Here is a 23,795-nt window from a genome sequence, read left to right as displayed (position 1 = left end):
GAACTCAGAAATCCACCTGCCTCTGCCTCCCGAGTGCTGGGATTAAAGGTGTGCGCCACCACGCCCGGCCTGAAGCTAGTTTTACCTAGCTTTTGAAGCTAAAATTTCAACTTTCTATTTGTTAGCATTCAAGAGATTAAATATTAAATACAGATTCATCATGTTGCATAATTTTAATATATATATAGAGACAGGTATGCACGTCTATATGATAACCATTGCTTATGTTTAGCTATAGTATTCTAGCTGGTTCCTAGATTACCTACTCAGATCCTTTAGCATTCTGAAGTTCTGTTTCCAGGTTGCGCATGCAAATTGAGTAGTGGGTCTTAGAGTATGACAAACTCAAATTAACTGACTGTTATAAAAGGGGCTAACTTTTCCCTCCATGTAAGCATCATGCAGAAGACATGTGCTCTAATCTTGTATATTCTCTGCATCTCTTTTCTTTCTCTGAAAACTCTTATTGATACAATATAAGAACCAATCTGATTATTGGTGTAATAAGGACAGGCTGCTCTGCTGCATTCCTCATGCATAATGAGAAACAGCCTCAAATTAAAAAGAAGAAATGACCCTTACCAGCATAAGTGGAACCTAAGGACAGATATAAACAAATGTTGATGCATTTATCCAGCTATAGAGTGGGTCATCAGCACTGAGAAGGACAACTGAACCTTACTGGTCTCCATAGAAACAGGTGCTATGATTTCACTACTATGCTCCCAATGAGCACAGGAGTTAGTATACAGTTTTAAACAATAGAATACTATATATTTTAACAAGAGAATTCATTTCTTTAGGACTTTAAATGTGTAAATGTATAAATGAGAGTAAAGATTAGAAATAGAGCTCTATAATTCCAGCTACTTGGGAGGCTGGATCGTGAGAATCCCTGATTAAAACCCTTCATTGGCTTTAGATTAAGTAACTGGGCAATTTAACAAGACCCTGTCTCACAATAAAAAGTTATTTAAAAAATATTGACAATATATTTTGGTAGTAGAGCATGATCCTAAAATTCCTAGGTTCCACCTGTAGTACTACAAAAAGGAAAGAAAAGAAGAGAAAAGAAAAGAAAAGAAAAAGCAGCAGATGTATGTCTATATATAATATATATGTACACACACATATATGTATATATGTTATATATTTTGTGTATATATAATTGTATACACACACACACCATGGTCACATGTCATGTGGTTAATGTTCTGATCTATTTGTACTAAATATATTAGAAGATTTGAACTTTACAATATATTTTCTGTGTGCATATTTTGTGTGTGAGGACACAAATACAGGGGGTTAAATCAGTTCCAAAGGTAGGAGTTAAATTAGGCTAACATGAATCCATATGTTTAAGGATGTTCTGATATTGAACTTTCTCATACAGGTCTTAAAGCTTCAACTCAGGGAGTAGAAATGCAGATCAAGATATGGACAAGTTCTTACACTGCCTCTCTAAAGTGTGTTTTACAAAACTAATGGGAATGTCCAGCAGGATTAAAATAATTTACAATATTTATTTGATGACTATGTATTGTTCCTCAGGAGAGCCTTCCCAATAAAGCTCATTTCTTTCTGTCACAAAATGTTAATACCATGCTGGGCATTTAGGTGGTCACAGGCCAATCATATTTTTGAATCAGATCAGGAGATAAAATTGGAATGAGCAGTGGCTTGTAATTTCTCTGTGATCCATCACAACGCTCTGGGCACGGTTGTGAGCTGAGTCTTTGTTCTCCGGAAGTATCATTTCTAAGGGCTGATGATAATGCAATGGTGTTTGGGGAAGTCTCGTTCATGGTGACCACAATGCATACATACCACATTTAAGTTTTTCTTGTCAAATCCACAGAAGATGAATAAAGCATTGCTGCAGAGAAGATCTAGCACCTCCCGTGAGCACACTTCGGAACCAAGAAATTGATCAAAGTAGTTGTGGGGCAAGAACATTTTGTTACTAAATATCACCTGAAAAATAAAAGTGTCATCAGAACATAGCAACAGCGTAGCTGCAGAAAGCACACTTCATTGCTGAAGCAACTCATGCAGGTGTGAGCATGCTTGTATTTTTCCTTAGTTGCTTAGAAGTTCAGTTTTTATTCATTTCCTATTCTTTAGACCCATTACCACGTACAAAAATAAATTCCAAGTGACCAATGACCTAAGTATGAAGCCTCAAACATTGAAACTTCTAGAAGAAAGCAGAGGCAGTAGTACCACACATGATGTAGGTATGGGAAGGGACATTCTGAGTGGGGCTCTGCTTGTCCAAGAATTAAATCTAATTGTTGAAGTTTGGACCTTATAAAACTAAAAAGCTGCGTAGCTAAAGAAACAACCAGCTGGGCAAAGCAGAAGCCCCCAGAATGGGAAAGAATCTTTGTTAATTATACCTCTGGCAAAGAATTAATACCCAGAATATATAAATTATTTAAAATCAATCAATCAAACAAACAAAAAACACCAGTGAACAACTTGTTCAAATATTGGGCCCAGAACCCAATATTTTCAAAGAATAAAAAGGAAAGGATAATCAGGACAAACAAACAGCAAGCCAAACAAAAATAACAACAGCAACAACAACATAAAGCACTGTGGCTCAAAAAAAAATTCAAAAAAATTGTTCATTGTCTCTAACAATTATGAAAATGCAAATTAAAACAGCTTTGAGATTTCATCTTACCCCAGCCAGAATGGTAAAAATCAGCAAAGCAACACACAATAAAATTGTTGGGGGGAACACACTGTTGAAAAGACTGTAAACATGAGAAGCCACTCAGGAAATCAGTGTGGAGAATTCTCAACAAGCTAAAAATAAATCTACTCGGTTATACCTCTCAATTCACATGTCCAAACTCCACATGCTACTCCAAAAACACTTTCTCAGCCAAGGTCAGTGCTGCTCTATTCCCAGTAGCTAGAAAATGGAAACAATCTAAATGTCCATAATGAGAATGCAGAACATATACACTTTGAAAATATATTCAGCTGTAAAGAGAAATGAACTCATGAACTTTTCAGGTCAATATATCTAGAATAGAACATTGACTGAGGTAACTGAAACCCAGAAAGATAAATATGCTATGTTCTGTCTTTTTGAGGCAGCTAGCTCTAAATATTTAGGTATGTGAGTATATGTCCTGGATTAGCTACAAAGCCAGAAAAGTAAAAAGGGACCATTGACAGGGTAGGAGAGATGAGAGTGGAATATCAGGGTATTAATGATCTGACTGGAGCTATGGGATGAAAGAGGGGCTCAAATTAAGGAAAGGGCAGGGATAATTACAGAAATAAAAGGGAGGAGGGTAATATGACAGTAAGGATGTCTGTAAAAGTCGTAAGACATGTTATTATACACTATCTACCTAAAAATGAAACCTTACAATGCATGCAAAATTTTGTATTAATATACATATGTAGTTTAAATGAATTTAAATGAGTTTATATTAAATTAAAGGAGTTTGAATTTCTCATCTTGAGATAGCACCATCTCTAAGAGCCAAAGACCATCACATAACACCAGACATGAGAATCTCTCATTGAGTTGTTGAAACTGTTGATCACGGTTGTTCAAGAGACTTCCAAAACATTATAAACTATTGCTATAGCCCTTGGTTGACTCCAGCATTGAAAATTAAGACACTACTACTGAAGACACTAGCAAATTCAGCCCCAGAAGCCCCTGAGTTGGACCTGGCTGGAATGTCTAACTCCTGCAAACTTCCAAAGGAGGAAGCAGCTATCAGTTCTAAACAGCTATGACAGCCATGAACCGCAATAATGGCCAGCATGGCAAGATACCTGAAGAGTGCAGTAGCCACACACAAAACATGCTAATAACCTAATAAGGACTTAAGACACACTCAACAAGAGGAATGCATTCCTGATACAGGAAACCTATCCAACTACTCAGGGATAGTGAAGTCATGGATCTTGGAGGAGATCCCACAACCACCACTTTACTAAACCAATGTAATTCTTAACTACATTCTAAATATTTTGTCTTTATACTCACAGATACGTATAGCCCTCACCCCTCTTAAAGAAAACTTAGTTTGCAACAGACAAGAGACTATTACAGAAAACTACAACCAGTCAAAGTACAGAGTTGTGGAGTCCAGTCCCAAGTGATACATCTACAATACACGCCCACACCTAAGGTTCAGGGAACATTGTGGAAGAAGGGGCAGAAGATTATACGAGCCAGATTGTCTGAGAGTTTTAAGTGAGACATGTATCCGTATAATGCCAGAAGTTACGTCTATAAAGTCTCACCGATGTGACTGACTAAACATGAGCTGACCAAGGATGACACCAACAGACATGCTCTCTCTCTTTCTTTCTTTTCCTTTTGGCTGGTGCGTGGTGGACGGGTTGTAACAGATGCCATCAATACCTCTCTGGCCCTGCCTGGGATTCTTATTTGACTATTTTTTTCTCTGCTTGTGATACTCCATTCCCTGTTACCTTGACACAGGTGTGTGGACTGCTTGGCCAGTGAAACATCCTTGAAAAAGCCAAACATTTAGTGCCATTGACAACCCACTGCAAGTTAACCCAAACCAAAGGAATAAATGGGAATCTCAGAGGCAAGAGGGGATCCACACATGCTAATGCTCTGAGAGAGATAATATAGACATGTACAATTCAGTTTGAGGATATGACTATGTAAGGCACATTTTGTTTATTTTGATCAATCTAAAGTTTAATAGCAATTGGGTGTCTTAGTCACATACCTTGAAAAGAAACGTAGGAATAAGTGAAATCTTTTTAAAGGGACTTTCTGTATACTTCACAGTAGCAACTGGAGCTAATGCATAAAATGTCTTGATTTTTTTAGCCAGAGCAGGGTTGGTAGAGAAGGCAATAAAACCTGAAATAGAACAGAGCATCAGTGAAGAAGATGTGTTTATGTGTGTGGTTTTTCTGCTTTTAGAAGTGTGAGATTGTCTTGGACTTGCTAGAGATGCCACCTTAGGCACACTGCAAAGTTGGCACAATGGTTTTTTGAGATATGTAAAAGCAAAGTGACAACATTTAAAGATATTCATTAGTGGAAAAAGAATTGATAGGTTCAGTCATAAGGTAACTCACGAGGAAAGCCGAGTGGAGAAATTCACTGTCAAGGCAAGCAACTTTACTCACTTCAGTAAGTGCCAAGAAAACCATTGCACTGCATCTCAATGTAGTGATTTTATACCCTCAGGTTACAGACACAACACTAAGTTATATGTGTCATTGAAAGTTAATGACATGAGAGCCCCTTCTAGCCAAGCACAGTTACTGGCTGATATCAGTACTCCGGAGGAAGAGTCAAGAGGATCTGGAGTCTGAAGCCAGCCTGAGATACACGGGCCAGCCTTGTTTCAAAAATCCACCACCAACAGCAACAACAAAGAGGCCTATGACTTCTAGGCAATTCTAACAATTACCTCTGAGACTGAATTTCACTTAGCTTTTCAAACACTAATCAATACTTCCTGTCTTTGAATTACAGAATTCTAGCTGCCCTTACACATCACTATTACTACCTTTGAATTTGTTTGCTCTATCACAGAACTCTCATCTTCTAAATACAGGAGTAATGTAGGCTTGTCTCAACACCTCTCATCTTGGCTCTCTTAGTTGACTCCTTGGAATATTAACTGCAGTCTCATTGATGATGCATCCTGTTGAGTAGTTTCAGTCTAGCACTCTTCCTTGAACTTCATACTGTTTACGACTGACTCCTTGACATCTTTACCTGCATCTTCAATAGATGACTTACAATGTTTCCAAACTGAGTTTCTAATGTCATTACATAGCAGCTCTTCTTATAGCCCTTCCTTCCTCACTTTGGAGAAAGCAATATTCATTATTCCAAGAGTCCAAGACACAAACAGCATTGCCTTTACTCCTATTTTTGCTTCATATACAGTAGATCCAACATTTTAGTAAAGTTTTTTGGCAGTACCTCATTTTCATACATATATATGTATGTATGTGTGTATGTGTATATGTGTTTATGTATGTATGTATGTTTATACACTTATGCTGATTGATTGGGCATCATTATTCTCACATCTCTCCTCCACCCCTTTAGTAATCTAGCTCACCAGAATCTCTGACATGATTTACTGTATACATCATGCAGCTGCTTCTGAGTTCCTCCCATTGTTGCCTTTCAGCAGTTAGAAGGATCATATAATGGATCATGCAATTCATCTATTAAAAATCTCTTTATGATTCCCTTCTTACTTATATTAAAGCTGATATCTTTACAACATGTCAAGAATCCTTTATACTACATCATTTTCAGAAGCCACAATGTCATCTCACTCTGTTTCTCTCTGTCTCTTACTCTGACTCATCCCCATGGTGAACAGCATCATTGTTGTTCCCTGAACACATTCTCCATCTTGTAATTCTTTACACTTGCTGTTTTCCCTCCCTAGAACACCAGTCTGGATGTACATTAGTCTTCTACATCTTTACTCAGAGAGTGTTTACAGGCTTTGTCTGTTTAAAATGGCTTTAAAGCCCTCTGGGATTCCTTAAAATCCCCAATCAGGTATATTTTCCATAGCATTACCATGGTTTGGTGAACTCCATGTTACTTTTAATGCATTTCTTTTCTGCCCCTCTCCCCCAATCTAGGTGATATTACAATAAGAGATTTTAATTTATCTTCTTTGGTATATTATTTGGGAAAATGATCTGGTTTTCCTCAGAAGTAGTGGAGTGAAAGGAACAAATTCAACTGAGAGACTAGAACATGCTCCCTTGAAAGCGGGTTGGCCTGGACTGGTATCTGAGCCACTCTATTGGCCTGTGGATGGAGATGATGCCATTTGGTTTAGTTATTTATTCTACTGTTTGATTTATCCATCTCTGGGGTAGGAGGATCCATTGTCTTTATATCACTAGATTCCAATGGCCATGGTGTTTTTGTAAAGTTGCACAGCAGTAGCAATGGTACTTGATGGAGACATAGAAACTGTTCAGTCTCAGTGCTTTACTTACCAATAGTGGTGCCCTGAGAATGACCAACATAGTGTATCTTCTCTTGTCCAGTTTTCTGTACAATGAAGTCTATTGTGGCTGGAAGGTCATATTTAGCCATTTCATCAAAGCTGTAAGAAGAAATAAATTGAACAAAATATATTTTCTTTTTATAGTTTCTAAAACTCAAGCCCTTCACTCTCAACCTTGTTCTTAGGCCCACATTCACAAACAAACTATATCTAAGCCAAGAAAAGCATATTTATAGAAAAAACTCTATTTCTAGAGGAATAGAAAACTAGACACTTTAATTATTGCCAGTTATATAGAACCCCAAATACCAAGTGTCTTTGGGGTAGTTGCTTGTAAGCAAAGGTCATCATTTTTAAGCATGTATAATGGCCATAATCTAAATATAAACAAGATAGGTATTTATGGGTGGATATTATTTTTGTTTCTGAAATATAGTATCAGATTTAATAAGCACTTGTATTCTACATTCCATTTTTTATTTGAGTCCCATCTCTGTAGAACATTCTTCACAAATAATCTAGAATGATACAAACATGAGAACTCAAGTTGAACAATATTTAGTGGCTTCTCATTGTGCACAGAATGAACTTCAACACCTCACTAGATCGGGTTCCTATCAACATACTTGTGTTCTACTGTGGTCTCTCTACCTCCTTCTCACTATACCAGGTACTTGCAGACTTACTACCAGCTTTCAGAACCATCATAACTCTCTTGTGCCTCAGCAAGATCAGCCCGATCCTCTCGTCAACTATCTTCCTCAGTCATTTCCAATACTAGGGTATGAGAAGATGTTGGGCTCCTTTGATAAATTTTCTGTGCCTAACATTTTGGCTTTTGATGTTGATGAAGACTTTTGTTCCCCTTTGCCCCAGTTCTGACACCTCCCTAGTCAATTGGCTTTGCAACTTTCTCGGAACAGTGAATTGCCTTGAATCCTAACTTCTGCTGTGTTGTTCTTTTATTTGGAAAAGCATTTTTAGGCATCTCTTGACCTTTGGTATGGAGGTCACAGCAAGCATAAAGGAAACACTGCCCTTGGATTGAGGTGTATAGAAGACTCAAGTGTTGGAACAAATGATACAGCTTCCTTCATCTCCTGCCTAGAGTATAGTTGGATAAGGTGAGCAAGAGAATGGCCATGCTTGTAGATCCCAAATGCATATCCATTTTGAATTATTCTCTTTCTTTACCTGAAAGCCCAGAATTCAACTGAGTCTGGTGAATAGTATACATTTTTCCGGGACCATGTATTCCCTCGACTGTTCCCCAGCCACACATCATAGCCAGCATCTGCTAGAATGAAGGCCAGGCTGTTGTTTGGAAGATTTGCAATCCAGTTTGTGGCTGATGCAATCAAACCATGCTGCAAATACGCCACAGGTCTCTTGCCTAGGGAAGAAGATTATTCAAATGTTATAAATTTATTCTTTATAGTAGGTAGAACAGTAGTCAGAAGTAATATGTTCACTTTGTTGACATTGTATTTGATATCCTAATTACCTTTTCTCAATTGTGTCTCATGTGCTAAAATTGATGAAATTGTGCATTTTATTTCTTTTTAAAGATTTATAATTTTGTGTGCGTATTTATGTAAGCTTGTATGTGTTTATGTGAACCATATATGTGCAGGAGCCCTCAGAAGCCAGAAGAGGACATCTGATCTTCTTGAACTGAAATTATAGACAGTTGTGAGCAGCTAGCATGTGGGTACTGAGGATTGAATCCAAGACCTATATGAGTAGCTTTTAACTATTAAGTGATCACTTTGGTACATACATTATATTTTCATTTATTGCATTTGTATTTATTAACACAGGGCATTGTATCTGCTAGGTAAATGTACTACTGAGCTATACCCTCATCTTATATTGTACATACTGAATCTGTTTACTATATTATATGCCAGAAATGAAATGGGAGGAAAGAAGATAGGGGAGGGTAGAGAGATAGGTGAGGGAAAGGGAATAAGGTAAAAAGGAAGAGAGATAAATGAGGGGATGAAAGGAGTTTATACCGATATTCTCAGAATTATTCTTCCCATAAGGAATTCTGTAGACCCCCAGAATGTAGCCATCTTCAGTAACAACTTCATATTCTTCACTTGGATATCCCCAGTAAGTTATCATCTGACTCTGAGGAGGAAAATTAGAAAAAAAAAAACTTTAAAGTATTAGTTTTAAAATGCTTCTAACAGATACTTTCAATGAATTTTAATTATTCACTAGAAGTTTAGATCCATCACGACACTAATCCCAGTATTACTCGTCAGTAACTCACAACATTCATGTTTGCTTCAGGGTTTTCAGGACCCAGTTTTCCAAATAGGCCATGTGCACCTCCAAATGCAGATATCACACTTGTTACTAATAGCAGCCACATCTTGAAGTGCCCTGGAACAAAGGGATAAACTGTGTTATGGTTCCCTAAAATCAGAGTTTGGGGTGATTTTACCTCTAAGAGAAGTACAGAGATGATTGCGCTTGATTACGTTCTGCTGAGCAACCAACCAGAGTAACATGTAGGCAAATTAATTTTACTGTTTAAAATGTTTTCACCGTGATTGTTTCTTCGTTTTCTCTCTGCGTATGTACATATGTTACCTTTTGTAGGTTTGTGTGTACATATGCATTTGCAAATGTGTGTATGCATACACAAAAGTATGAATGGACTTTCAAATAGGTATATGTAGCAGGGCAGATGATCGCCTCAGCTGCTGTTCCTTAGGAGTCAGCATTTTTTTTTTTTTTTTTTACTGGAGTTTGTTGAATAGGCTGGGACACTGGTCAGGGAGCCCCAGGGGTCCACCTTTCTTAGAACCCTATCTCTAGGCTTACCAGCACAGATTACTATACCCAAGTAGAAGTTATTTTACTTGGTTTGGGAATGGAACTCAGGTCCTTAACCATGGATGGCTAGTACTTTACCAATGGAACCATATACTAAATCCTAATTCTTTCCTTTGAAAAGCATTTTCAACTCAGTTTTCTAGCCTTATAGATGGAATTTTAACCAGCAAACAATCTTCTGTCTATTAGGTGAAGCACAAGTTTATTATTCTGTATGCTTAAGACTTGAATCAAACTTGCTTTGTGATCACAGATTTGGACTGAAAGTTAAGTGGGTATCCGATGACTTTAAATCAAGTTTGACTTAATGTGCATTTAAAGCTATCATCATGGAACTGGAGAGGTGGCTTAATAGTTAAAAGCAAGCCTGATGACCTGCATTTGATCCTCAGAACCAACTTCCAAAGCTGTTCTCTGACATTCTTATGTGACATTCTCTGTGGCAGTCACATATGACCTGAAATAAATAGAACTATCGTTTTGCTAAGATAATAGCAGCCAGTTTATAACTATTGGCTGATTTGAAATCATTGTATGAATTAGAAAGCTGACATCACCTAGAATAATGGTGGGATATAATTTTTAAAAAGAGTTGCTCTTTCAATTTTCTTTCCTAAATTATTATCTCTTCAAAATTACTTAGACAAATCAGATTATATATTTCCAGTGTACTATATAGCTGCATACCTTTTCCAGAAGTATTTAACAGCAAAAAGGATTGATTTATTATTTAAAAATATATACTTTACTCATATATACTTATATAAAGAATTTTCTCATATTTATACACTAAAAATCTGTTTTAGAAAACATGCCCTTTAAAACAGTTGAATTTATGCTCCTACTTAAATGATCCATCTTTCATATAACTTGTTTCAAAATGGTTATCCTTTAAGTAGTTGTAAAGCAATGCAGGCTTATGATAAATGAATGAAAATTTTAGATTTAAATAACCCAACTGGTGATTCTATCTTACTATAGCCAATCACTCATAAAGTTAGAGTAGATTCTAGCTACTTGTGTTTTTATATTTTGATTCTCATTTCAAATTATAAGCATTGATTTTATAAGGGAAGATTACAAGTTCTTTCTCACTGTGTGGTTGTAATTGCATTTATTCTTTAGTATAAATAATAATTGGCATTACACTTATGCCATCTAAGTTTACTTAGATGATATAAATAGCAACTATGAATTTTAGAATATTTTTATATTAAACTTAACAAAAATACAAGTAAGTGAGAAATAATATTTTTCTCATTTGAAGAGATGTTTTGTTGAGAATTATTTAAAATAAGATCTTTTCAGTATGTCTAAAATATATTTTATATTGTGAGTAGGGTGAAGTAGAAGCAAATTTGGAAATTATGTATAAAAAATATTTTAGTAAGTCAGGCATGGTGAACCAGTCCTTTAATTCCAGAATTCAGGAGGCAGAGGCAGGAGGATCTCTGTGAGCAAGCCTGCTTTACTGAGATGCAGTACAGCCAGGGATCCACAGAGAAACCATGTCTCAAAACAAACAAACAAACAAACAATCAAACAAACAAATAAACAATAAATAAAATATACTTTGTGTACAGCGAGGAATTTATAAGATTTGTATCATTTGTTTCAAATGGTATTCTTTGAAAAGGGTGAAGTCTCAGTTGCTATCACTATTTCAATAAACACTGTATGGTTCTTTATTAATATAGCATACTTTGCAAAGCTCTTTATGTTCAGGGGCTGAACTAGAAATTCCAAGACCTAAATCCAATCCTCTGGTATTAGAACGAAGCCACTTAGTGTTGAAATTGGATACAACGTTGTCACTGGAAATGGATCTACCTAAAACTTCTCTGTATAATGGAAATTCAGGAAGGGATAAACCAATTTACAAAGACTTGCAACCATTTTAATGCTCAATCCAGATCGTTATTAGACTATCAAAGAAGTGATAGTTCCTCTAAAGCTTTTCTTGTCTTAAATAGTTTACCTTTATAAAGTGAGGCTATTCAAACAATGGTTTGAGGTATTGGATACCCCAATAACAAACGTCAACAAGAAAGGTTCTAAAATACTTGGGGCATAATTAAATTCCATAAAACACCCGGTAACATATTTCAGGACAGTATCAGTAACTATATCATGCCCAATAGTGTGTTTACACATATAATTTGCAGGTGAGTTATTTTCACAATTTGTTTCCTTTTCTGTAAAATAGGACAAACAAGAGTCTGTTTCCCAATGATGCAAACATTATAATTAAGTAAGTATAAGTATTATCACTCTTATTATAAGTAGATATTATTGGCATTGCTATATTTAATTAAAACAGCCCTATTAAGTTCTTGGCCTTATGTTCCTTACTTTGCAGATGAGCAAAACAAGATCCAACAAGTATATAGTAAACATTCATGCCAAAACTGTACTGGTTGTTTCTAAAGATTATCTTGCCCTCTACCACAATCCTTTATTGGAATGGCCTTAAGCAGCATATATAAGAAATGAATTGGGAACAACTGTTCTAAAGAATCTTACAATGCAAATCAAACTTCTGTTCCTTGAGTTTTAATATGAAGAACTACATTAGTAGCCTGCTGAGCAATGTTACTGATAGCTGTTAATTTGATACCAATTGGTGGATGATGTTATTCCACTCAATATCAATAATATTGATTTCTATGATGTAAAAGGGCTGACCAATTGTTTTTCAAAATGATAACATGAAAAAACTAACCTTCACAGTAGATATTTATGACATTAATAGACAAATTCACCTATCAGTAAATAAGAATTTCATTTACACACAACAGAGAAAAATACTAGCCAAATTCTAGAAGGATAATACATAAATTAAATGGACACATTTATCCATGATGGTTGAAGTGAAGATGGAAATGGAGAGGAACCTGTGAAAAAGAAGATCTAGCAATAGACCCAAAGTGGGATCCAGCTCAAAGGAAGGTCCCAAGGTCTGACACTATTACTGAGGCTATGGAATGCTCACAAATAGGGACCTACCATGACTGCCCCCCACCCCGAAAGATCCAACAAGCAGTTGAAAGAGATGCAGATATTTGCACCCAACCAATGGACAGAAAGAAGCACCTGACCCCTTTTGTTGAATTAGGGAAGGCTGAAAGAAGCTGAGGAGAAGGGCGATCTTGTATGAGGACTAGCAGTCTCAATCAATCTGAACCTCTGAGATATTTCAAACCCTGGATCACCAAACACACACCAGCTGATATGAGGCTCCCAACACACATACAATAAAGGACTTCTGGGTCTATGTTCATTCAGAGATGATGCACCTAACCCTCAAGAGACTGGAGGCCCCAGGGAGTTTAGAAGTCAAGTGGGGTGGGGGATGGGAACATCCATGTGGAGACAGGGGGTGAGGAGGAGGTATGGAATGTGGAACAGTTGGAGGGTGGATTGAGGGGGAGATAAAATATGGAGTGTAAAAAATATATTAATTAAAAATTAAAATAAAAAATAAAGAAAAAAGGACCAATATTTCAATTAATTTTGTCATCAAATGTACTTACAGTGCCTTCAGAAACAGGATTCTGCTTCTCTGGTTGCCTACTTTAGCTAATGGACAGTTGCTCCTTATATACAAATCTTAACAATGCCCAGAAATGATTATTCACTCTCTTATTAAACTATCATAGGTCCTTCATATCTGGATATCATCCAATATTAAAGCACAAACCTTAAAATCAAATATTTCAGATGACTGCACATGGCATTGGCTCCTCAACTTTAACCTTTAACAAATGCAAACATTGTCCAAAGGATCGTTGATTAGAAGTAATTTAGGAACCAATAAAGATGATAACTGGAAACTTAAGCATATAAAAGCCACTGAGCAAGACTTACAATGCAAATGATTTTGTAACTGGGCTTAGATTAAAAGGCTTGTGCTAGTAAAAGACTTGATTGTTTTGTTTTTTTTTTAAGCCTACCACTGGCTACTCTGATTGGATGTTAGATAAGCCATTTTTTCTGTGCCAAGTTGAAGATTTATTATGAGTCTTCAGTCATTGTCTTTTGCCCTGAAACTAATATATGAAACTTGGCCCTTGATTGTTAAGAACAATTGAGCCATGTCACGTAGTCTTTATGAAATTTCCTGGTTAGAGTTTGAACAATGCAAATTATTCTTAGCATCCATATTTCCATAACAGTACTTAAATATATACCAGAAATAGTGAAGAAGTAATTATTGTTAGGGAAAAAAGTTAATCCTTAATCTACTGTTTTTCAAAGTTCCACAACTCAAGAAACTAGAAGTAAAATGAATATAAAAGTAAAAGGCAACATTGGGAATTATCAAATACTAAGTGTGTTTATATATTCACACATGCTAAGGTTCCAATTCCCTTATGCCCTGGTTGTCATTGACAGCCACTAAATTTGTAAAGGCAAAGATGATACTTTATTATAAAGAACAACTTGGAAATGAAAAGCTTTATTGTTCTAAGATGATTAGAATTCAGGCCACCAGCAAATAGTAAACTATGTTTCTTCACTCATTTTCTTAAATAAAAACAAAAAGAAAATATGGTGTGTCCTTTTGGTCTTTCACTGTAACTGAAGAGGATTTTGGTCTAAGAGTTTTTTTTTTTTTGGGGGGGGGGGGAGTACTGATTCAACTAGTTGTTAAAAGATCCATGATCTTGCAGCTGAACAGCAAACATGCTCTCACTTTTCAATACATGCCTTAAATCTGATTCTCTGGCAGTAATAATATAGTCAAATACTCTACTTAGGCAGGTTCAGTTTCCAGTTCACAACATGATGCTTTCTGAACTCACTGCCCTCATATTCTCTTTCCTCTACCTTTCCCCCTGTCTTCACATTGGGTTTAAGTTTACAGAAAGACCATCCATACAGTGTTATTTATTAAATATTGGGCTAGTAATCTATTCCTACATTCTTGTGAGACTTTGTACTTATCTGTATTTGTAGACTTACTATATGATAGGTTATTATGGCTCTTCACTTGGACACATACATATGTACACACAAACAGAGAGATAGACACACATCCACAGACACATAGACAGACACACAGACACATATAGACAGACACACATAGACAGACACAGACAGACACACACACACAGACAGACCTACAGACACACAGACAGATACACACTCACAAACACAGACATACATATGCACACAAACATGCACACACAGAGATACACACACAGACATGTACACAGACACATACACAGACAGACACACAGACATATACACATAAAGAATGACATACAGACACAAAGAAATATACTTACACAGAGACACACAGAGACACACACATACATCACCCCTCCACTACTGAATTTCCAGAACTGCATTTTGTTCATTCACTATTATTTCTTAATGCCTACTATTTGTCTAGAATAAAATATATACATGATCAATATATACATATATTGTTTTTATTTAGAAGATGTTTAAAGAGATAAAAATAATTATAAATTTTCTGTATATATTTATGCATATGCTTAACTAATATATGTAATATATACTTTTTAATAACTATGATTAAAAATAGTCATGTAATTATTTTCATGGAAGTATAATACAAAAGAAGATGATTAAATATACATGAGAAAAAGTTAAAATAGAATATAATTATTGCTAATATCAATGATAAAAATTGCCAACAATGATAAGAAACTAGATTTTCCTTTAAAATTTACTTTAGTTATGTAAAATTATGATAGATAGCATAGTAGTTCCATACATGAACAAGCTGATAACTCTATACATATATATCATGTATAATGATTAAATTCAGAAAATTATTTTCCTATATGCCTAACATATTACATACTTAATAACATATAATACTTGTACATTCTTTTGAGGTATAGTACACTTATTTGCATGTATTCATTATATATGACTGTATTTTCACACATACATGATATATTTTGATTGTATCAATCCTCAAATTATATCCCTACCTTTATTATTAGTGTGAGAATCAAATAAAGAGTGTCTCATGTGCTGATCCATCATTTCCACTTCTAATCTGTGGGCTAATCCACTGAGGCCACTTCTAGCTCATGTTATTTCAGAATTTATATACAATAGGTGTTGATACAGTTGAACAATTACCCTTCTATCTTTCTCGTTTTGTGTATGGAGCCCCAGGTTTTCTCTCCTTCTTATTTTATATATATATATATATATATATATATATATATATATATATATATATATATAATTTCCTCATGAACTCTCATTCTCCCAGTGTTCTGTAGTTTACTGTAACTTCACTTTTACGTACATTTGGGTTATCAGTTGTCTTGTCTCTCACTAATACCACTTATTACTCTTCTTCTCAACTTGGAGTTATTATTACCATTATAAATCCTGAATAGCCTTTTTAAATATCTGTATCTGTAATAGAGCAAATGTAACTTGCCTTAGAAAACAATTCATAAACTTCCAGAGAACGTTATTTAGACTTGTACAAATAGTTCCTTGATTCTGAAACATTGAGACAGACACCATTGATGTTTGAAACCCAAGGAATCTATTCTTGCCAAAGGGGATATATAAAAAAAAAAATCAAAACAAAAACAAAAACAAAAAACATGAAGCAGGTGGTTGTTCCTGGGAATCTGAAATTCAAGAAAAATGCCAACATAGAAAACATGAATGTATGCTTGTGATATCTATCTATCTATCTATCTATCTATCTATCTATCTATCTATCTATCTTGCGGATTAGATGAAATCATCAATGGAAAGTAACCTAATTTTGATTATGTATTCGAATTTTCCAAAAAGAATTTGAACATAGTTGACTGAATCTCATTTATTCAGAGGATTTCCAGGGAAATATTACTGTGACAAAGTAGGAGACTTGAAGGAGTGTGTGGTTTATGATATCTTCATTATTTCAGTAGTTTTAAGATCTAGACATGGAGGAACCACCATCTTACTGTGACCTACCAAAATGAGGAATTTGCTCCAAGCTCCCTCTTGTCTTTGGATTGACAAATTCATAGATGAACAGACTATTTGGTTGGTAGTAGCACCTGCTTGGAAGAAACAGGTGGCAGGCATACTCTCAAAGGAGTGTTGAATTGTTTCCATCTCCCTGTATTCTGTCTGTCATTAGACATTACTGCCCTACATCCTCTCACCGTGATATTCTGCCTTGCCACACATAGTGACAAAGAGCAGTGAAGCCAATCAACCTTGGAAACAAGAGTCCAACATAAATAAATCTTTCCTTCCTTCAGTTGATTTTCTCAGGCTTTATCGGGGGGGTGGGTAGATAGATAAACTGACTAACACAATGCTCCTCTACACCAGGATGAGATAGGGAAGGGAAAGCGTTTTCATTCCTAATCCTTAAGGCAACAGTAGAACAGACTATTGAAAATCAAGCAGGATCTGTTTTGTTGACTTCTGTGAAGAGAGGAAGGTAGATGTGTTTTAGAATTTTTAGAAAAGACTAGTCTTAGCAAGTTGGCTATGCTACAACTTGGCCAGTTAGTCTTGAATTAATCCCTTAAGTATAGAGAGATAAGGATACTGATATCCTTCCCTGAGTCAACAAATTCTAGCCTTAATCCTGCTGAGGTTTCCTTCCTACCCCAGGCTTGGTTTCTGTGTGGGTAACAAAGATTCTGATGGACTCTCTAATATAGTAAAGGGAATTGAAAGATAAGAAAGACATTGAAGAGTCTAAAGTTATCTAAAGTCTAAATTACCTAAAGTTTCATAGGTGTAGTGATAGAATTATGAAAAAGTGAATGGAAGAAAGAAAGGTCTGAGGTGTATTGACTCAAATTTTCTTTGTCAATTTTGCTGCCTCATTCACTACCCAAGTCACACGGTTATGAGGTTATTAAGAGTCTATTAAACAAATATTATACTTTGAATATTATATGGAATTTTACTTGCATTATTATGTATTATGTGCAAGTTGTAGAGCCACTCTCAAGGTACCACCTCCAATTTACAAGTAAGAAAAACATCCAGGTACACTCAGCTATACATTGGTGATGGCCCATGCTTTCAACAGTTCTGCCCACCTACCATTTTTATTGACCCCCATCAACTTCCCACATTCTCTACAGCTGCAAGGGCTTTTGTTATAAGCTAAACTTTTGTACTGACATATATGAAATTCAGCTTGGGTTCTTTTTGGCCTTGTCTTTTAAATTACATTCTCCCTAAAAGATGATATTATTTTGATTTATCTCAGATGCATACAAAGTCATTTGCAAAGATTAGTAATGACTAGTAGCAGGTGTCTTATAACCAATTTGGGGCTCTGGATATTGAAAAGTAATGCTTTGTTTCCTCTAATGATTTCTCCATTTCCCAGGCTCATGGTTCTTTATGCCTTTAAGGACTACTCCATTTAGATTTAAATCTCTATTTGATGGTGCAAATACTTTTGAAAAATATTTGCCCTCATTTTATTTACATCAGTAATTGATTTTGCCCAATCCATACAGATTAATTCTTCACATTTCCATTGGGAGTTAAGCAAAGAAAGCATGAAGAAAATAAAAGACAAGGCAATGTCCTCTTCCCTGGGTCTCCTCCCCACCACGTTCATATCTTCCCTTTCTCCAGTAAATCTTTTTCTGAGTGAACAATCTTTAACATAGCTTCAATCCCGGGGTTAAAATAAGCAATAAGCTGAAGGTTTGATTGATAGAAACCATTAGAGGTGTTTGAGGAATTTCTCCAGGAAGTGACAGAATGCATTTATTACAGTTTTCCAAAATAGGAAGTTACTGCCACAGGGAGGAGAGCATGGTTTCCTGCAATGTTCAAGAGGACCCAGAAGAGAAACAGAGAGTTTAAGAAAGACAATCATAACAAAACTTGAAATACTAATAACAACTGATTCTCCTTGGAGAGCATTGGAGAAAGTCAACAAAAATACTTGACATTTTAATAAATTTTCAAGATCATATTAGCAGAAAACAGAGATAATCTTCCTAGTGAACTAGCAATGTGTGACATATACCATCCTAGGAGAAAGGTCCAAGAGACAAAAACGGATGACATCTTGTTGATTGCCAGCTATGACAAGTCAGGGTTAACTGAGGCAGGGGATAGAGCTAATGATTAATCACTCAGCAGACCTTTCATTGAGGGATCAAAGCTTGATTCTCTGACACCAGTAAAAAGGTGAGGGAACATGCACACCCACATGCATGCTTGTGCACACACACACACACACACACACACACACACCACACTTGGTGGATGAAGCAATTTCCAACAATCTCCAACCATTTTACCCATATACACACATTGGATGGACAAGGTCAGCAAAGTGGCTGGATATAAAATTTACTCATACAAATCAGTAGCCTTCCTCTACGCAAAGAATAAAAAGGCTTGAGAAAGAAATTAGGGAAAGGACACCCTTCACAATAGTCACAAACAATATAAAATACCTTGGTGTGACTAATCAAACAAGTGAAAAAATCTATATTACAAGAATTTCAAGTCTCTGAAGAAAGAAATCAAAGAAGATCTCAGAAGATGGAAAGATCTCTCATGCTCATGGATTGGCAAGATTAATATAGTAATAATGGGCATCTTACCAAAAGCAATCTACAGAGTCAATAAAATCCTCATCAGAATTCCAACTCAATTCTTCATAGAACTAGAAAGAGCAATTTGAAAATTCATTTGGAATAACAAAAAACCCAGGATAGTGAAGACTATTCTCAACAATAAAAGAACTTCTGGGGGAATTGCCATCCCTGACCTCAATCTGTATTACAGAGCTATAGTGATAAAAATTGCCTGGTATTGGAACAGAGACAGGCAGGTAGATCAATGGAATAGAACTGAAGATGCAGAAATGAATCCTCACACCTATGGTCACATGATCTTTGACAAAGGAGTTAAAGCCATCTAGAATTGTTAATAAGCTTTATTGTGGTCCAGTTTATAAGCAATAAAATGTACCTTATTCCTGATGTCTTAGGACTTTTGGTAATTGTATGTTTTCCCAGAACCATCAGAATGATCAAGAGATATAACATTTCAATCCTTTCCATTCCTTCCACTGTCTGGACCTGAGGAACATCAGCGTGTATTCTCTCACTGAAGTTTTGTATTTAAGAAATTCAAACAGATGCACTTTTAAGATATGTTCTCTTCCAGTTGGGTTTCTCTGACTCAGCATAACATCTCTGCAGTTCAGCCATGCTCTTACACATCTTGTTTCCTTGGCTTTAATGGGCTTACTGCAGGGAGTGGAACCAGCTCAGGAGAAAAGATTGTTGCAGTCAACAAAGATGAGAAAAGAGTTGGAGATCTGAAGACTGCTTTGACATCAGACATGGAGATGCAGTTTGGAGTTTGTCCGGCTGGTTTCTTGTCTTGCCTTGGGCATTACAGTTAAGTGATTGGATGAATCTCAGAAGAGACTTTGCACTTTTAAAATTGTTGAGGCTGCTATAGACTATGAGGACTTTTGAAGTTGGACTAAATGTATTTTGCATTATGCTATGTTTAGCTATGGCCCCCATAGACCCATATGTTTGAACAAGCCTATAGGGGCCAGGGAGTGGAATGTGATGGTTTGTACATGTTTGGCCAAGGGAGTGGTATTATTAGAAGGTGTGGCCCTGTTTGAGTAGGTGTGACACTGGAATTCTAGCTGCCTGAAAGTCAATATTTTGCTAGTAGCCTTGAGATAAAGTTGTAGAACTCTCAGCTCCTCCTGAACTATGTATGCCTGCCTGTACACTGCCATGCTTCTGCCTTGATGGTAGTGGACTGATCCTCTGAACCTGAAAGCCAGCCCCAATTAAATGTTGTCCTTATAAGAGTTGTCTTGGTCATGTTGTTTGTTCAAAGCAGTAAAACCTAAGACAAGATATTAAAAGAGAACATAAAAATTTTTCTAGTAAGATACAATAGTTGCTATAAAATAACATAATATTATTACTTTTCTGTAAGAATTCGGAGTTCTGAGGCTGGGCATTGTGAGAGGCTATGGAAGACAATTAAGTTCTTTCTTTCTTTCTTTCTTTCTTTCTTTCTTTCTTTCTTTCTTTCTTTCTTTCTTCCTTCCTTCCTTCCTTCCTCCCTCCCTCCCTCCCTCCCTCCCTCTCCCCCCCCTCTCTTTCTTGTTTTTTGTTTTTTCAAGACAGGGTTTCTCTGTGTATTCCTGGCTGTCCTGGAGTTCAGTTTGTAGACCAGGCTGGCCTTGTGGAAGGCCATTTCTAAAGTTGCCGCCTCAGTTGCAGTTGATAGTCTAGGGCTGAAGGGGTCATGCAGGGGTGTTGAGGTTTGGCACAATAAAGAGAGCCTATTAGAGGTTATTGATGAAGCCTAGTTGTAGCAGAAGACCCCAGCATATTGGAGATGCCAATACCATGGGCTGATCACCACGAACAGCAGCAGCAGTGGAGTACATCAATCTGAGCTCAGAGTCCTACAGAGAGCAGAGCTGGAGAAGTGACACTAGCCCTTTAGAGGAGCCTAGAAGATCATGTGTGAATCCCAGACATTGAAACATGAACAACACTGAAGTTGCTTGGAGACCGTAGCTTCCTACCCTCATCTGTGTTCTAAGAGAAACAGTATTCAATTTTTCCACATTAAGTAGGATTATACACATATAATATACAATGAGTAATATTCTTTTTAGTTTTTTGAAGAGCTGGTAATGAAGCCTAGGACTCTGTTACTCAGCTATATCCTCCATACCTTGGTGATTTGAGAAAGAGTTTTTTTTGTGTGTGTGTGTATGAAAGGTTGGTCTTAGCTCATGAATAACCTGCTATTGCCTCTGGAGTGCGAGGATTGCCAGGTGTATCCCTTCACAGTGCCTGGCTATGGAAAGTCCGTGTGTGTGCATGTGCATTGTTGAATGCATACGTGTATGAAGGGTGAGTGTGCTTGCGTATGCCAAGCCTCAACTGCTCTTCATGACCCCTTCATGCCTTGAAAACCAGTACCACCTGGGTGACTCTTACACATTACCAAGTACAGCTTCAGTACGAGGTACAACCATGGCTGTCTCTGGAACACAGCTTCTTTGTGCTCTCAGAAAACACTTTCCAGGAGAATTCACCTCAGTGATGCTGAGCTCTTCTTAATCACCACTAATTTCTTAGCTCCAGATACCCAACAGCAATTGGAGTCCCTTCTATTTTGGACTCGAGCCAGACCCATGTGGCCAAAGCGGACAAGTTCTGCTGTCTGCTGCAGCTGGAACATGGCCCTCTTTTTCTATTACATCATCACCAGCTTTCAGTTTTCAAACTCCTTCACTTGGAGTGTCCTGGAACTTGCTCCATGGACTGACTTTGAACTCAAAGATCTGCATGTTTGTCTACTAAGCACTGGGAATAAAGTTGTGGTCTATTAATCCTGGATTTAAGTTTTTCTTCACCTAGAAATTGCTCTGTTCTAGGCTGGCTTTGAACTCAGAGACCTGCTTATCTTTGCCTCCTGTTTACCTCCTGGGATTAAAAGCTTGTACTATCATACCTTGACCTGAATTTAGCTGGGTGGGTTCTTGTCCCAAGGTCCCTACTCCCTTAATTCAATTGAATATCCTTGAACACAGGATTCAGTTCCATTCCACTTCCTGATGTCCCTTTAATACTCAAACCATATATTTTATATTTTTTCCTTTCTCATATTCCTATGCTAGCTTATAATGCTCTTCATGAGTCTTAATCAGAGAACAAAGTCTATGATGGACGTTTCTGAGACTTTCTTTGACGATGCAATTAATCTGAATCTCTTTGCCTTAGCTTCAGGCAGACTCTTCAGACAAGGCAACAGTAGCCATATTTTCCACCAAAATACCACAAAAACAGGCTTTAGGCCACATATTGAAATTCTCCACTAAAACCTCTTTGGCCAGGTCCACACAATTCAAATCGCTCTCAGTTACAAAGTCTTTAATATTCCTAATAGGATAGCCTATTAAGCCCCATATAAAGCATCCCACTGCTTTCTAACCCCAAAGTCCCCAAATCCACATTCTTTCAAACAGAAGCATGGTCAGAACCATCACAGCAATGCCCCAATCCCTGGTACCAACTTCCGTCTTAGGGTTTGACTGCTGTGAACAGACACCATGACCAAGGCAACTCATATAAGGACAACATTTAATTGGGGCTGCCCCTACAGGTTCAGAGGTTCAGTCCATTATCATCAAGGTGGAAACATATACACACCATCATGATTATATTTTATTTTTAATTATGTGTATTTTCATGCACATGTATATGTCTGTGTCTCTGTTTATCTCTGTCTGTTTGTGGGTATGTGGATGTGTGTGCATATGCCTATTGAAACCAGAGGAGGTCACAAGATCTTCTGAAGCTGGTGCTGCAGGTAGTTGTGGTGCTGGGAATTGAACTCAGTCCTTCTGCAATTACGGTGTATTATCTTAACAGCTGAGTCAGTTCTATAGCCCCTATTATAGACTAGAAAGATAAAATACTCACTATTTGAGGAATTTGACCTAGGGGAACATAAACAATAGTAAGTGCTAGGCCATCAGAAAAGGAAGGATCTATGTAAAAAGTGGTTTGCTGAAGTATGTTCATATGCATTAATAGAAAAGTCAAGACTAGATATCTAAGTTCGTCAAAGATAGTGCTGTCTTTGAAACTTACAAAAGCCCACAGAATAAAAAGCCATTTAAGACATTTAAGACAGAGATTTATCAATAAGTGAATTGTGTGTATTACTTCTGTTCATCATGCCATCCCAGAACCAATTTATTCTTTGCACCCATTAATTTGACCATCATGCATAAAAATCAGCTTCTAGTATATTCCTCCTCCTCCTCCTCCTCCTCCTTCTTCTTCTTCTTCTTCTTCTTCTTCTTCTTCTTCTTCTTCTTCTTCTTCTTCTTCTTCTTCTTCTTCTTCTTCTTCTTCTTCTCTCTCTCTC

General features: G+C 36.7%; 1 protein-coding gene across 2 annotated transcripts in view; it reads right to left on the bottom strand.

Moving 5' to 3' along the window:
- Window positions 1-13,503, bottom strand: part of Lipf (lipase F, gastric type) — a 17,857-nt gene extending 4,354 nt beyond the window's left edge. Inside the window, exons 1-7 of one of the 2 annotated variants that reach the window (XM_021191279.1) lie at window positions 13,406-13,503; window positions 9,304-9,416; window positions 9,041-9,158; window positions 8,217-8,415; window positions 7,012-7,121; window positions 4,746-4,882; window positions 1,831-1,977 (exon numbers count right to left, since the gene is read on the bottom strand). In XM_021191279.1, the coding sequence (XP_021046938.1) occupies window positions 1,831-1,977; window positions 4,746-4,882; window positions 7,012-7,121; window positions 8,217-8,415; window positions 9,041-9,158; window positions 9,304-9,405 (813 nt within the window). In that variant the 5' untranslated portion in view covers window positions 9,406-9,416; window positions 13,406-13,503. Of the gene's footprint in view, window positions 1-1,830; window positions 1,978-4,745; window positions 4,883-7,011; window positions 7,122-8,216; window positions 8,416-9,040; window positions 9,159-9,303; window positions 9,417-13,405 lie in introns of those variants that run through there. The other variant, XM_021191282.1, reaches the window with a different exon arrangement.
- Window positions 13,504-23,795: the final 10,292 nt, after the last annotated feature.

The sequence above is a fragment of the Mus pahari genome, chromosome 1 (genome assembly GCF_900095145.1).
Source record: "Mus pahari chromosome 1, PAHARI_EIJ_v1.1, whole genome shotgun sequence".
NCBI classification, from domain to species: domain Eukaryota; kingdom Metazoa; phylum Chordata; class Mammalia; order Rodentia; family Muridae; genus Mus; species Mus pahari.
This window is presented reverse-complemented; position numbering and strand designations above follow the sequence as displayed.